We start from the raw sequence: 16749 nt of genomic DNA, 5'->3' as shown, positions 1-16749 counted from the left end.
TTACGATTTCAATGATTCAAAATACATTTTATTTGTGTTGATGAAATGAAGCGCCGCGTCGCAGTCCGATAAACATTGGTACGGAACAGAAATGTGAACAAAATTTATAATTATTATTAAAATCTCTATGAAATATCTGATAATTTGATGTGCATATGGCTAATGATCATTTTTGACCGCCAAATGGCATTTTTTTTACTTTTTTCACTAGATCTCCGAAACCACTAGACATGCCTTCTTAAAAATTTAATCAGTTTTTTATTTTGACAATACAAGTAAATTGTTTTTTGAATTATTAAATCGGACGCTCCGTTCTCTCAAAAACTAAGTTATTATTTTTGACAGTTTTGCTCCGTATCTTTGAAACGGTTGGAAATGCCTTGTCCAAAAACTAATCAGCTCATTTTTTTATCAATAGGAATCGTTTTTTTTCTGAATCGTTCAAATCGGTTGATCTTTTTTCCGAAATCGTCGACAAAAATTTGTATCCGAACATACACACACGCATTCATTTTTTCTAAGCTATTCCAAAATGTTCAGAAACCTTTTAAACGTAAAGGAATGGTATATAAAAATATAAAAGTCAATAATAATTTGAAATAGCTAGTTAGATAAAATGTTCAACTCTTTAGTTCGCAAATGAAGATTTCGTCTTTATCCAGAATAATTTTCAATTGACATCTTTGAAACATACTTATAATACTTGCAAATGTGTACATCATATTAATTTGTTTAACACATTTTATTTCATCTTTTTTCATATACTATAAATGTATTTTATTTAAACATAGACATAAACTGTAATCAATAACGTAAATGTATGTTTTAAATTTTTTGCGATCAGTATAACTTACCCTATGGGAAGTTAAAAAATTCGAAATATTGAATGATAGGATAATAAGAATAACTAGTTGTAAGTAGCATTTTGTCTTAAGGCAAGTTGCAAGAACATATGATGGGAATCAGTGGCGGATCCACGGTGGTCATGAGCATGACCCCCCCCCCCACCCTCGTTAAACCTGTTTTAGGACCTTGATAAAACACTAATTCAACAACAAAATTACTTCATAATTATTATATTTATGTATTTTGTTACCAAACACATTTTATAACTTTAATATTTAACTTATTATAGACGAATGGCGGAGTCAAAGACTCCTAAACTTTAAGGATTTTTTAATCGAATTGCGAATATATGTTTTATACATAATTTTGAATTAGGAATTACAGTTTAGGAAAAAAAATCATTCAAAAATCAGAAAATTCAACTAATTGTGAGTGGCCTAACTTTCTGTAATCCTACATCTGTAACTAGATGGATTAATAAATAAATAAATAAGGACTGATTTAAAGAAGTATACCTAATTGCTGTAAACCATTTCAAAGTGAAAAACTATTGCAAATAATTTTTTTTTTAATTTAACCACTTGTCGCAGGCCTTGATAATGGCTTTAGAGTCTCTGCTCTAAATGAACGTACATTTAGAGCAGAGACTCTATCGACATGCAAAGTTTCACTAAAATCGCAAAAAAATTAATTGACAATCTATTATGAAAAAGAAACGACTCAACCGTACTTCGCCAAAAAACATTTTTTTCCGAATGATGTCAATTGAATAGTTTTTGAATTTGCAAAAACAGTTAAGAATTTTTGACAAAAATATTTTTTTTTGTTTATCATAGCAATCTATACAATGTACATTAGGCTAAAATTTTTGACAATTATGGAAAATGGCGTGAGAAGGATAACTACCCACTGATAGCTCCTTCTAATTACAATGTCTTAATTATTAATTAAAAAATATTTTTTTAATGCACATATTTATATATATATATTCAATTAATATTATGTAGTATTTCATTGCAAGTTTGTTTCTTGAGTCGCTTAGGTGGAACTGGTCCGAGCAGGTCATTCGCCAATTGGTTGGATGATGTTTTTTTTGTATAGCGAAGAAAATGCCTTTATGCATCCCAGACTGGTCTTCTGTCTGGGTATGTCGGACTCGATACCGCCCTGGTATAATACCGACTAAAACCTCCGCTTTGCCTATGCCTCTGGTTCCCACAAAAACCGCCGTTAGGCGTTACTTTGTGGAGGGAGGATCTAGAATGTTATAATTTTTAACTTGTTATAATCAATGTTATAATTCATAAACGTTATACTCTTCTTTTAAATCGGCGAAGTCCCATTCGCCCTTTCTCTTTCTATAGAACGCAGGTCAATTAATACGTCTCTCGCAAATCTGTCTATGGCGTTCCAAGCAGCTTCACTTGTCAACATCACTTCAACAACATTACCTGGGGTAATTCTGCGTCTCAATGTCTCTTCCACATCATCCCGTAGAGCACCAAATCGCGGGCACACGAAGAACACATGCTCAGCATCTTCGATTTGGTTGGGATGATGTGTTAGTCGGTACTTGTATTTGATGCAATACTGGAAAATCTCTTCCTCTATGGTTGGTATGCGCAGGTCTCGATGTAACAGCCAGGTAGGAACATAATTTGGAGCGTTTGCAATCTGTTTTAAAATTTTATTCTGGAATCTCTGCAAAATTGTAATATTTGACTTGCTGGCCGCACCCCAGAGTTGCAAGCCGTAAGTCCAGATTGGTTTGTAAATTAGTATTCTATTTTCAATGGAATCATTCGATCTCCAGCCAATTAGCCAGTATAGTTGCCTACGCGTAAGTTCAAGCTGCTGGTGTTTCTTGATTATGTGTTCTCGCCAGGTGAGTCTCCGATCCAAGTGGATCCCCAGATACTTAACTGCATTTATTTGAGGTACCGGCACATTATTAAATGTGACTATGGGACACAAATTATGACGAAGGGTGAAAGTAATGTGCGCAGATTTAGTGGTGTTAACTTTTATTCTCCAGGTATTTAGCCAATTTTCTAGCTGGTTGATATGCTGCTGTAAAACTGTGGATGCGAGTATATGGTCATCGTGTTGGGCTAAAATACCCGTATCATCGGCAACGGTGGCAATCATTGTATTTGGATTTACTGGTATATCTGCGGTAAAAATGATGTACAGCAGTGGTCCCAAGACGCTACCCTGTGGTACTCCAGAGGAAATATTTCTGATGCTGGAAGTCTCGTCATTATAGCTGACAATAAACTTTCTTTCAGTCAAGTATTCTTTTATCAGGAGGTAGTAATTATATGGCAATATCTTTTTCAGTTTTTTGACAAAAGCATGGACGATAATTTTTGCACTTTTCTGCCAATAGTAAAGAAACGGATCACCCAATTGTCTCCATAGGCGGCGTAAAATCAGACGGCGAGAGGACAAACAATCCAATGCATTATTTTTAATTTTAAAGGGAAACGACATAACAGCTACATTATTCAACCAACGCAAAATATAAATTTTATGGATACTTTTTTACAGAGATAACTCTGTATATAACCTTGATTTGATATTTTGTCCAAAATATACATCAGCAGAGTTGCAATAAATATTTATTTAATTTATCTCTTGTAAAAATGATTTTTTGAACGTCATCAGAATCAAGGTGATGGCTGGTTGTACATTTTGTTCCTCTACTTTCAAATATTGTTGTTAAGAAATCTTTTTACTTACAAAAACTTTACTTGTATTTGAGATATCGGTGGTGGTTACCGGTAGTGGTTTACACGCGGATTTTTGAGCCCCGCTCTATCTTATGGCGCCGATGCTGGATCCGCCACTGTTGGGAATGCTAGCAAAAAATTTGAACAACCGATCACAAACCGGGGTATAACTATGAATTGACTTTTGTAGCCAAAATAGCTGATGACCATTTCAAAGTTTGGTTTTCACTTCTTCATTTGTTGTTGATTCTATAAGTTCTTCTTCTAACTGGGTTGATATTTCTATATTTGCATTCGGGTCTAACACCCAGCCTGGTATTTCTAAATTTAAAACATCCTGAAATCTTTCAATGAAATTACTATGAAGATTTTTGAAATGTTGGCAAGATGCCGATAAATATAGAAAATTATGAATTAGGAATTTTATTTTTCAAGTAGTATGTGAATCGTTCTTGATAATCCCTCATAGCTGGAGCACCATCTGTAGCAATCGAAATAATATTCTTCAAGGCAATATCTTTCACATCAACTTCTCCAGTGGTTTTTCCTTTCGTGTCTGACTCTAAATTCCTCACATCAGTTTGTAAAGTGGACTAATCATTGGAGTAAAAATTGACAAGACTTCAAATGATTGCACAATGATTCTTCGATGTTTTTTGCCATTTCATCAATTCTTCTTTGAACAGAACTCAAAGGAATTTTGCGAATTATATCTGCCACTGATTTACGCAGCACAGTAATTTTTATCACTGGCAAAATTAATGTTTCTCCAATGGAGTGTGGTTTACCTGTTTGAACAATTAACAGTATTCTATTATATGAAGCTCGAAGCCCGTCATCCTGCTTAGCAGCAGTCAAAAAAGGTTTTGATACACTTGGCCGAGCATTAATTTTCTTTTCTTGATTGTGAAAGGAGTAGTATCCATGAATCAGCCACCAATATTGTTATATCAAATTATTACAACTTGATTGCGTATAGCGTGAGAGCTATCATAATTGAAATCTGTGTGAAGTATTTCAAGTTCTTATGCGAGTTGGGATTCAAATTCTGGTGAATTTGAAAATATAAAGTAAACTAAATTACAAATTTCATATCGCCGCCCTAACCCCGGTCAATGACCAACATTTATTCGAGGCTTTTTATCGCCCCCTCCCCTGGATATTACAATCGACCACCGGAGGGCGATATAGACCCCTTTGAGAAAGACTGGTCTAAGGCGTTCGAGTCATCCGAGAATCAGGTAAAATACCATCCACGTACTAATACTTATACAGCACAAAATATGTTAATTAGGAAGAAACACCTTGGACGATTATCACATGAACGCTAACGAAAATTGAGATCTAACGAATAGTTTGAAACTGTGATAATTAAATTTCCGTAGAAGTTTATATTTTTGCCTGAAAATCCGATCTATATTGGAAAAAGTATGTGTGTGTATGCGTATGTGAGTCAAAATTTGATTTTTTGTCGACGTTTTCTTAAAATTACTGAACGAATTTTCAAAATTTGACAAAAATCGATATAGACTCGTGTCGATTACTTATGTGAGACTTTTTGAAAAAAATTTCTAATTAATTTTTCGTGAAGTTTGGCGGGGCAGTTTCTTCGTAATTAATTAATTATTGAAAAAAATTGACGCTAATGGCGAAATTCTGTACGACGACAGAGTTAAGTCTATACGAATATACTAAATTATTACAGACTAACAACATTTGTGGTTTAAATATAGCAATTGTTTAAAGTTTTAAATGAGTCGCTCATATTACACACACCGTATATAGGCTCTTATTACAAACGTTGTGTTTGTACTGATTACCATTACGGATCAACCGATTTGAATGGTTCAAAAAACAATTTATCTCTATTGATAGAGAGATGTGCTGATTAGTTTCTGACAAAGGCAGGTCCAGCGTTACGGAGACACGCAGCAAAGAGTGCAGAAAATAGAAATCGAGGTTTTGAGAGAACGGAGTATCCGATTTGAATGATCCAAAAAACATTCAATTTGTAATGATTGGGAGAAGAGATGATTAGTTTTTTGGCGAAGGCAGGTCCAGCCATTTTGGAGATTCCCAGCTGATTGTGCAAAAAAGCATCCGATTTGAATAATTCAAAAAACTTTCTGCTTGTTTTGACAAAATAATTGCTTTTGTAAAAAAAAATTCAACTTTTTTTAAAATTTTTTTTGTATATCGAAAATAATTCAGATTTTAATTTTAATTCTGGCTAAAGTTCTAAAGCTCACTTATATGCTTTAAATAAATAATTTTAACTTCGTTATTCAGTTTATATAATTCTTATAAATCTATTTCAAAATATATTTAATATTCCTCGAACATTTAGTTACGGTAAAGGAAGTTCCAGCAATTTGCCTTAGGGCACGATGCCATACACAACTAGTTTCTGAATTATATCTTATATAAAAATAATCTTGAAGTGATCAAAAATTATTATTTGCGGCCAAAATTTCTATCACAAACTTGATTTTTGAAATGTGTTAAACCTAATATGCTTTTACCTGCTGCTGAATCAATGCTAATTATTTTGTTCATTAGCGAAGTGCTAATGACGACCTCATCAAACACTGGAGTTGAACCACCAACTAGACCAGTGTTACCTCCTTGTGGACAAACTGCAAGACGTTGCTCGTTGCAATACTTCAACAGGGCAGATACTTCTTGCGTGCTTTTTGGTTGTAATACAACACTGCTACGCCCTGAAAATAAAATAATTTAGTACTAATTCTGTAAATGATATAAATTACATAATTTTGGCCTTTATTATAATTCATTATTATAAAATCATTTTATTTTATTTTTTGACCATATTATTGCACTGCCTTTTAATATGTTGTGAGTTTGAACTTGACTCGCTAATTTTGTGTTTTTTTCGACGGTTCAATTAATTCTTAATCGTCTGAGACCCAATTTGGTGACCCAATGTGTGTGTGTGAAGTGTGAGAGACAATTTTTCGGCCAAGCCCTCTCTGTGTAATTAGCAGAAAAGTGCAAAATTGAACCACTATGTTTTAGAAAATTCTGAATACATTTAAAAATTCAAAATCTGGTATAACTAGTGGTGCACCTGGTTGAAACTTTCCGTACCAAAATTAATTATTTGAGGGAAAAAATCAGTAATCAATAAGTATTGATCAATGATTAATAACAATTATTTTAAACATTTTCAAATAGATAATTATAATCACTATATGATTTATCGTTCATAAAATATACAGTGACGATCTTATCGCTCAAAACACTTAAGAAAGTTTACATAAGGAAGAGGTGCCGAATAAATTCATCTGAGGATATATTTCTTATGATTAGAATAAAGCATTTGAAATATATACATTTACTGAATTGTAAATTTAAAATTCATATTTGAAGTACAAAACTTTGTATATTTTTTTAATTTTTTTTTCTGAAAATTTTGAAATTTGCTTGAACCGTATAAGTTTTAATTAAAAATTAAAAATCTTGGTACGGAACCCAACAAAAGTGTAACAAAAAAATTAGTACTCGTTTTTAAAAACTTTATCAAATATCTGATAATTTGATGTGCATAGGCATACGTCTAATATTCATTTTTCGACCACAAAATATCATTTTCTACTTTGTATCTCCGAAACCGCTATCCCTGTCTTACCAAAAATTTCATCAATTATTTACTTCGTCATTACAAGTATAATGCTTTTTGAATCATTCAAATCAAGTACTCTTTTCTCTCAAAAACTAACTTACCGTTTTTAGCACTTTTTTGACCCATATCTCCGAAACGGCTAAACCTGCCTTCATCAAAAACTAATTAGCACGTCTTTATATCAATAGGAACCTAATGTTTTTTGAACCATTCAAATCGGTTGATTTGAGCGCCCGAAATCGTGGACGAAACATTGTATCCAAACATACATACATACTACACACACACATACTGGAATGAAGCCTTTGAAACGTAAGGATATGTAAAAAATTTCATTTTCGAAAGTTGAAAAGATCTATATAGCGGTCAAAAATGATCATTAGACAGATGCATATCAAATTATCAGATATTTTATAGAGATTTTAATAATAAGTACAAATTTTGTTTACATTCTTAAAGGTTCCGTAGCAATGTTTATCCGTTAGTGTGCCACGCGGCGCTTACGCGCTTTGATATTTCTCTCTATGTCTCTATGCAGCTAATGTAGCGCGATTGCTTTGAAAAAATGTTCAATAAAATTTTCAAAATATAAATCGCGGGGGATACGTTCCATGAAAAATATATAAAAATGAATCACAAAATGTGTTGGTAAGCGCATAACTCAACAACGCCTGGACCAATTTGGCCAATTCTTTTTTTTAAAATGATCGTTGATGTCCAAGGATGGTTCTTACGGCGAGAAAAAATCGAATAATTGCCGGAAAAAACCCTAAAAACAGCCCTTTTCTTTTTCTCATAGAAACGTTTTCTAACTAAAACATAGAATCAATTTGAGCTTCATTGCTATTATAGAAAGTTCATATTAAATTACAAGCACTCACTGTATACTCCTTCTAAACGATTATGCGGATTGTGATAAATCTTTCTGAAGTTTGTTAAGGAAATTCTCTAGGATGTATGTGATTATAAAGTACTGGGATTCATGTGCAATATTGTAGAAATAAATGGAAAAAATTGTAAAAAACGACATGTCATTATTTGCATTGAAAACAAATGAAAACTATCATCTGCCAAAAATTTCAATTTACTTATGAACCTAGACAATATTAGAGTATGCATAATAAATTTATTATTATGAGTAATAAAAATGAAATGTCTATATTATTATTGCCAAAAAGCAGCTGAGATGTGCCAGAAATTAAAATGATATAAAATACAGTATATGTTTGGCAGATTGAATGATACACATATGAACAGGATATGACAAATTAATTCACTTGAAATATAAAATTAAGTATTAATCAGCGCCGGTCCTACTTTTAATGCAATGTATGCGAAAAATACGAGGGGCGCCAACACAAGATTCGGATATTAAATTTTCAATACAGTTTTTTTTCAATATTTAATTTCTTTGCATCTTTTACTAATCTTTCCACAATATTTTTAAAATTCGTAAAATTTTCAATTTATAACAACAAATGGGAAAGTAAAGATGAATACATACAATTCAGCCCTCACGATATCGATTAGGAGAAGTTTAAGATGCGGTTTTGGATATCATAAATAATAAAAAAATGAATTAATTTAATTCAACATGAAGTATTAGTGTTATGTTATGGTTATGGTTATGTTATACCGTTTAAAATATTTCAATTTCCAATATAGTGTGGGAATTGAGACTCATCATTTTATTTAAAGCAGTTCTACATTTAACATTGCTCATGTTATAAATGTATATGCATTTTGGCGTGAAGAGTAATTTAGTAATATTATTTTTAGGTAAACGGTAAATATTAGTATATTATATTAAAAAATTGTAGGCATGGGTACAGGACAACGTATGTCGGGACATCTAGTTATAAATAAATAGAGTAATAAGGTTTACATTTTCACATAATTTTATTGGTTTACATTCTCAAAAACACCGAAAGCGGCAAAGACTGCCAAGGCAATGAGGGCGGCTTATGTCAAAGTTTTTTTATTGGTTCCAAATGAAGGCATTTTACAAAGGATTACAAAACAAAAATCATTACAAAACCCTTTGTACATATATATGTATGTTTATTACAATAATAAGAATGTTCAATGAAAATTATTTAAATTATAAATTTAACGACATTCCGGCTCGACAACACCACTGTATATGTTTATATTGTATGATTCTGAATTTTATGTTGGCATATGTATTAACAAAGTCTGGTAATCGGGCATAACATAAAAAACATGAATTTCTTTCAAAAAATTATTTAAAATCATTCAGTGGAAAAATTAGTTAAGCTTAGGCTAGAATTATAGCCGAAACGTATGGATTTTAAATAATTTTTTTAAAGAAATTCAAGTTTCTTATTGATGTTATGCCCGATTACTAGACTTTGTTAAATATTTCACATGTTATTTACTTACCCCGCATACTATTGAGCCAGTCCACATTGTGAGGGTGCACGTCGTACGGATCCGTTAACACGCGCGCCTTGTCTCCCCCCAATAAGTGCTGGAAGCGATTTGTGTGCTCCAAAGATAACTGATTGTAATTTCCACGTTGTATTCTATATCGCTCCTAAGAAAAATATTTTGCTGTCACATCACATTATTAACTTACGGTGGAATAAGTTATAGTAATTGCAAAAAAATCGAAAATAAAAATGTTTATATATTTTCATATTTCAAAGGTTTCTGAACATTTTGGCATGCTTTAGAAAACACGGACCGATATATCGTGGCAGGACTTATATATCGTCTGAGGACGACTGGACCGATTTAAAAAATTCAAAAGCCATTTCATATATCTCGATCGGGACTAACGTTTGTCAGTTTTGCGCTACGGTCGGCCGAACCGTTTCTTTGTAAATTGCAGAAGTTAAAATTTTCGTTTACGTTTTAGCCCACAACTCTGAATCGATTTTGAAAATTCAAAAATTGTTCGAAAGATATTGGTTGGGAATCGTGCTGATTAGTTTTTGGTAAAGAACGGTCAGGCCATTTCTTGTAATAAAGTGTAAGAAAAAAATTTTCGACGATTTTTTTTTTGACAGTAGATACCATAGTCTTATAGATCATACTGAAAAATTACGGTCCTACAACTCGTTTAATTTTAAAATTTCGTCAACGTTTGCAAAAATTAGTATCGTTTTTTTGGCATTAATCAAAATTAGATCTTTCATCGACGTTTGCTCAGAAACCCCTGAACAAATTTCAGAAATTTAAAAGCCATTTGATGTATCTCGATGAGGATTATCGTTTCTCAGTTTTGTGCGAAGATTGGCCGAGCCGTTTTTTTGTAACTTTTCGTCTACATTTAAGCTCATACTACCGAATCGATTTTAAAAAATCGAAAACTGTTCGAATGATATTAGTTAGGAAGGATACTGATTAGTTTTAGGTGAAAATCTACCAAGCCGTTTTCTTGTAATTAACTGTTGAAAAAAAAAATTTAAGCCGATTTTTATGGAACTTTTTTTGGCGATATATATTATGGTTTTTTTTAGAACTTACTGAAATATTACGGCCTTACAACAAGTAGTTTAATTTTAAAAATTCATCAAAGTTTGAGAAAATGAGTAGTTTTTTTGGCGTTTGTTAAAATTAAAAATAGTCGATTTACTTGGAATAACGATAGAGTATAAAGATAGAGTCTTAATGAACATACCGAACCATTAAAGTCTTATAGAAACTGTTTCAATTATAAAAATTATTGATTCTTGAAAATTTGCTCTTAGAAAATACTCCGAGTTTACGTGTTCGTTCGTTTTCAATTATGTGTAAAAAATCCACTCAGAATACTTTTAATCACTCATAAATTAATTTATCTATTATGGATTAAGTCGATTATTTACACATATCGGGAAGTTCATGTAACTTACCTCAAGGCAAAATACCAATACCAACTAGTTAATTTTAAAATTCACGTATATGGTGCAAATAAATGTCCTCGACATTTTAGACAGTATGGAATAACCGAATTGAATAATTTAAAAAACATTCGATTCGTATTGATAATGAGACGCGCTGTTTAGTTTTTAACGAAGGCAGGTGTAGCCGTTTCGCAGATGCGGGGCAAAAAGTGCCATAAATCAGTTTTTAAGAGAACAGATTTTACTTGTATTGACAAGATGAAGAACTGATTAAATTTTTGGGAAGGTCCAGCGGTTATGGACTCTCGATAAAAATAAGTTAAGAAAATGTCATTTGGCGTTCAAAAATGTTTATTGGACATATGTACATCAAATTATCAGATATTTTATAGAGATTTTAATAATGTGTACACATTTTGTGTAAATTGTTTTGGGTTCCGTACCAAGATTTTTGAATACGGTACGGAAAGTTCTAGCAATTTGCTTAAAGGCACGATGCCATGCACCCCACTAGTTTCCCTAAGTATTTAATTAGCCTTAGGACACGATGCCACGCATCACTAGTTAATTTTTTCTAATCAGTTCAGGCATTTTTGAGAAAACGTGAATGAAAGATCTAATTTTGACATACGCTAAAAAAGGATACTAATATTTTTCAAGCTTCGATCATTTTTAAAATTAAACGACTTGTCGTAGCGCCGTAATATTTTATAAGTATGTTTTTTAGGACTATGGTATCTATCAGCATATACAACTTCATCATATTTTTTTTCAACGGTTGATTACAAGAAACGAAACGGCTGATCTTTGTTCAAACATAATCGGTACGATTCTCATATAATATCTTTTGAATAGTTTTTGATTTGACATAAACCTGGACGAATTTTTTTTCACTTTTCTGCTAATTACAAAATGTGGATCACTTCAAGAACTTGGAAAGCATCCTGAATAGAGACGGATATTGCATATAAAGCACAAATAAATCATTTTTGGAACAATAAGCTACAATTTTAGGACATACAAGCACACGTGTCTGTGCAATTCAATTAATATATTTACAGATATTATGTGTTTGAGAAATAAACTTTTGAAAATGTTATCTAAATATCTAAATCTCAATTTTAGTTGTTTAAGTCAATTATTACACATATCGGGAAGTTTTTGCAACTTGGCTTTAGGCAAAATGCCACTTTCAACTAGTTGTTACGATTAGCAAAACAGTGTAAAAAAATTCGTGTCCTCGTTTTAACCAAAAATTCTACGCCGCCTATAAAAATTCAAAGACCGTGTGAAAGATATATGTTGGAAATCGTTTAGTTTTTAGTAAAGATCGGAAAGGCCGTTTCTTCGTAATTAATATTTCAAAATTATTTTTTCAATGATTTTGTGAGTCAAACTTTAACCTTTCGTGCGTGTTTTCTCAAATACCGCTGAATCGATTTCAAAATTTAAGTCATTCGATGACAGTTTTTGAGAGAACTTCATTAGAATCATTCAATTTTACTTTTATTAACAGAATGAAGTATTGAATACATTTTTGCGAAGGCAAGTCCAACAGTTTCAAAGATGCAGCAAAGGAAGTTAACGAAATACCATTTGATGGTAAAAAATTATCATTACAAATCATTATTATTGATTCATATATAAATAGCATTATTGGTAAGCAGGTAGACAGGCAGACAACTGGGTAGTTAGACAGGTAGACAAGTAAAAAACTATGCAAGTACAAAAATAGACAGATTGGCAGGCAAAAATATAGGCCGGTAGGCAGGTAGACTCTCAGACTCATAGACTGAAGGACTGATGGACTGATAACATGTAGACACAGGTAAACAGGTGGACAAGCAGACAAGTAGATAGGTGGATCATATACAAATTAAATTATTATTGATTAAATCGGTTATTTACACATATCGGGAAGTCCATGCTAGGTGCTCTATTGCCAGTTTCGGTAAGAAATTTAGGAATGACCTATCAAGTCATTCTGAATAATCTGAATCAAGACCAAATTTTGTGAAAAGTATGAATGTGTAAGTAAATCGATTTTCGTCCGGTCGTCGACGTTTTTTTATAAACGAATGAACTAACTTACAAATTTTAATACCATTTGGTCGAGGGACTAGTATGCCATAAATCCAGAATTGTTTTTAAAAATTCTAAAACCGTTCGAAGTTTTGCGCCGAATAGTTTTTAGAAAAGATGGAATGATTTAGTAAAGATTTTTTCAATTTCAAGAATTTATCTACGTGTGAAGAAATGAGCATCGCATTAATTTGATGTCAACTTTCAAACATTTAAAGGCCTTTTCAATGAATCATAATAAGGACGATAGACGATTAGTTCTACGGGGCATTCGGAAAATCGAGTAATTTTTTCAGAATTAGCAGAAAAATTAAAAAAAAATGTCAAAATTTTTCAAATTTAAAAACAGTTTTAAATATATCAGTTAGTGATGGCAAATCGCAGTTGGCTCTAAATCGTTGTTAGTTTTTTTGGTTGTGAGCACTGATGTTGCTTGGTTTACAAGGCCAATTTTTCAATATAAACGTTATTTAATTGTTTTATAAAATATATTGTAGATTTCAAGTTACATTTAACAGTTCTTTTATGTAACTTCTATAAAATCTTCACCGGGGGGGTCTCAATCAGCTCTGACAAAGGTGAAAACAATAAAACCCCTTTAAAATTATAAATAACTTGTTTGCCCTCTGGGGACGGCCCATTGCACCTCGCCTATGGGGTGGAAAGGACCTAGCGACAAATATTAAAAAAAAGGAAAAACCACATTTCTACTATGATAAATCAGTTTACGTGTTATTTGTTGTTATATGATTGGTTTGGTTTTCACAATATAAATGCTCAAAGTCAATAGACATTTGTGCCCTGCCTTATCCTAATGATTCATTAAAGTTTGGAATAAGCCACGCTTTTGAGACAACCTACACGTGCTCGTAGACAATAATTAATATATTCAAAAATATTGATTATAATTCACAATACTTACGATACACAATAATTAATATATTCAAAAATATTGATTATAATTCACAATACTTACGATACACAATAATTATTATATTCAAAAATATTGATTATAATTCTGTTTGAAGAATATTCATTGGAAATTGCATTGATTAGGTTTTAGTGAAATCGAAAACTTTATTTACGAATTTTATCACAATTCTTGTTGATTAAGTCATTTATTTACGCGTATCTGAAAGTTCATGAAACTTTTCTTAAGGCAAAATGACACATACACTTAGTTTATATAACGCAGAGGAGTTATAACATTGTTTATATAATTTGTAATTATTATTTTTATTTTCATAAAAATTGTATTATAAAATAAATGTTTACAAAAATAAATATTATGTCATGTCATTCTCATTTGTTCCGTTTCCATGTCCAGTATACTTTGATCTCACAACATTAATGAGATATCTATTTACAAACTAGATGACCCGACAGACGTTGTCCTCTACTCATGTACAGTGGCGGATCCAGGGGGGAGTCACGGGGTCATGACCCCCCCTGAGCCTGTTTTAGGACTTAGATGAAACACTAATTTAACAACAAAATTACTTCATAATGATTTAATTTATGTATTTTGTTACCAAACACATTTTATAACTTGAATATTTAACTGATTGTAGACGAATAGCGGAGTCAAAAACCCTAAAATTTAAGGATTTTCTAATCGTATTGCGAATATATGTTTTATTACAGTTTAGGAAAAAAAATTCATTCAAAAATAAAAAAAATAAACTGATTGTGAGTGGCCCTTACGCATGAACTTTCTGTAATCCTAACATCTGTAAATAGACGACTTAATCAATATATAAACTAGTGGTGTATGGCATCGTGCCTTAAGGCAAATTGCTGGAACTTTCCGTACCGTAAAGAAATGTTCGAAGAATATTAAATGTTTTCAAATAGATTATTATAAATATTGTAACAGGGTCTAATATTTATAAGAATTATTTAAACTGAATTGCAAAGTTAAAACTATTTATTCAGAGTATATAGGTTTTAAACTTTAGTCAGAATTAAAATTAAAATCTAAATTATTTTCGATATACAAAAAAAATTAAATATTGAAAAAAAAATTGAAACAATTTTTTTTTCAAAAGCAATTATTTTGTCAAAACAAGCAGAAAGTGCTTTGAATCATTCAAATCGGTCGCTCAGTTCTTTCAAAAACTGCCATTTTTTGCATATTTAGCTCAGTATCTTTGAAATTGCTGGACCTGCCTTTGCCAAAAACTAATCACCTCATCTCACAATCATTACAAACTCAATGTTATTTCGATCATTCAAATCGGATACTCCAGCCTCTCAAAAACTCGATTTGTGTTTTCTGCACTCTTTACTCCGTATCTCCGTAACTACTGCACCTGTCTTTGCCAAAAACTAATTAGCACATCTCCCTATCAATAGGAATCGAATGTTTTTTGAACCATTCAAATCGGTTAATCCGTACGCCCGAAAACGTGGACGAAAAAATGCTGACATACAAAACACACATCGGCGGAGTAAAATCGGCGAGAGGACAAACAATCCAATTTACTATTTTTAATTTTTAACGGATTTAACGAAATAATAGCTACATTATTCAACCAATGAAAAATATGAGTTTTATAGATACATTTTTTACAGAGATAACTCTGTATATAACCTTGATTTGATATTTTGTCCAAAATATTCACCAGCAGAGTTGGAATAAATATTTATTTAATTTATCTCTCGTAAAAATGCTTTTTTCAACGTCGTAAGAATCAGGGTGATGGCTGGTTGTACTTTTTCCCCTCTACTTTCAAGTATTGTTGTTTAGAAATCCTTAACTTTACTTGTTTTTGAAATATCGGTGGTGGACCTTTTTACCCGCGAATCTTCAAGCCCCGCTCTATCTAATATATATATGAATATATATATATATATATATATATATATATATATTAAATTTGTTACATACTCATTGAGGACTATAAAAACTTCTCAATTATGACCCCCCCCTGACGCCGAAGCTGGATCCGCCACTGCCCATGTATGCAATTTTTTAATATAATATACTAATATATATATATAATATTTACTGTTTAGCTAAAAATAATAATTATTGTTTTTTAAATTACTCTTTACGCCAAAATGCATATACATTTATAACATGACCGATGTTAAATGTAGACGGTATAACATAACCATAACCATAACATAACACTGGGACTTCATGTTGGATTAAATTAATTTATTTTTTTATTATTTATGATATCCAAAATCGCATCTTAAACTTCTCCTAATCGATATCGTGAGAGCTGAATGGTATGTATTCATATTTACTTTCCCATTTGTTGTTATAAATTGAAAATTTTACGAATTTTAAAAATATTGTGGAAAGATTAGTAAAAGATGCTAAGAAATTATATATTGAAAAAAAAAACTATATTGAAAATTTAATATCCGAATCTTGTGTTGGCGCCTCCTAAGGCGTGCGCTCGTATTTTTCGCGTGCATCGCATTAAAGGTAGGTCCGGCCCTGATTAATACTTAATTTCATATTTTAAGCGATTTAATTTGCCATATCCTGTTTATATGTGTATCATTCAATCTGCCATACATATGTAGCGGACTTGACACCTGTCAGTTGATTGATGCGTCAGTTGATTAGTGATGAACACAC

At 31.7% G+C, this 16749-nt stretch overlaps 1 protein-coding gene across 1 annotated transcript in view; it reads right to left on the bottom strand.

The window, feature by feature from the left end:
- LOC113367308 (D-2-hydroxyglutarate dehydrogenase, mitochondrial-like) overlaps window positions 1-13179 on the bottom strand; it is a 29199-nt gene extending 16020 nt beyond the window's left edge. The window contains exons 1-3 of the mRNA XM_026608922.1: window positions 13165-13179; window positions 9625-9778; window positions 6101-6298 (exon numbers count right to left, since the gene is read on the bottom strand). Of these exons, the coding sequence (XP_026464707.1) occupies window positions 6101-6298; window positions 9625-9778; window positions 13165-13179 (367 nt within the window). The remainder of the gene's footprint in view (window positions 1-6100; window positions 6299-9624; window positions 9779-13164) is intronic.
- Window positions 13180-16749: the final 3570 nt, after the last annotated feature.

The sequence above is a fragment of the Ctenocephalides felis genome, unplaced genomic scaffold (genome assembly GCF_003426905.1).
Source record: "Ctenocephalides felis isolate EL2017-DRISC unplaced genomic scaffold, ASM342690v1 CF-g0.4_SCAFFOLD_01170, whole genome shotgun sequence".
NCBI classification, from domain to species: Eukaryota; Metazoa; Arthropoda; class Insecta; order Siphonaptera; family Pulicidae; genus Ctenocephalides; species Ctenocephalides felis.
The sequence above is the reverse complement of the archived record's forward strand: the minus strand, read 5'-3'. Positions and strand labels throughout refer to the sequence as shown.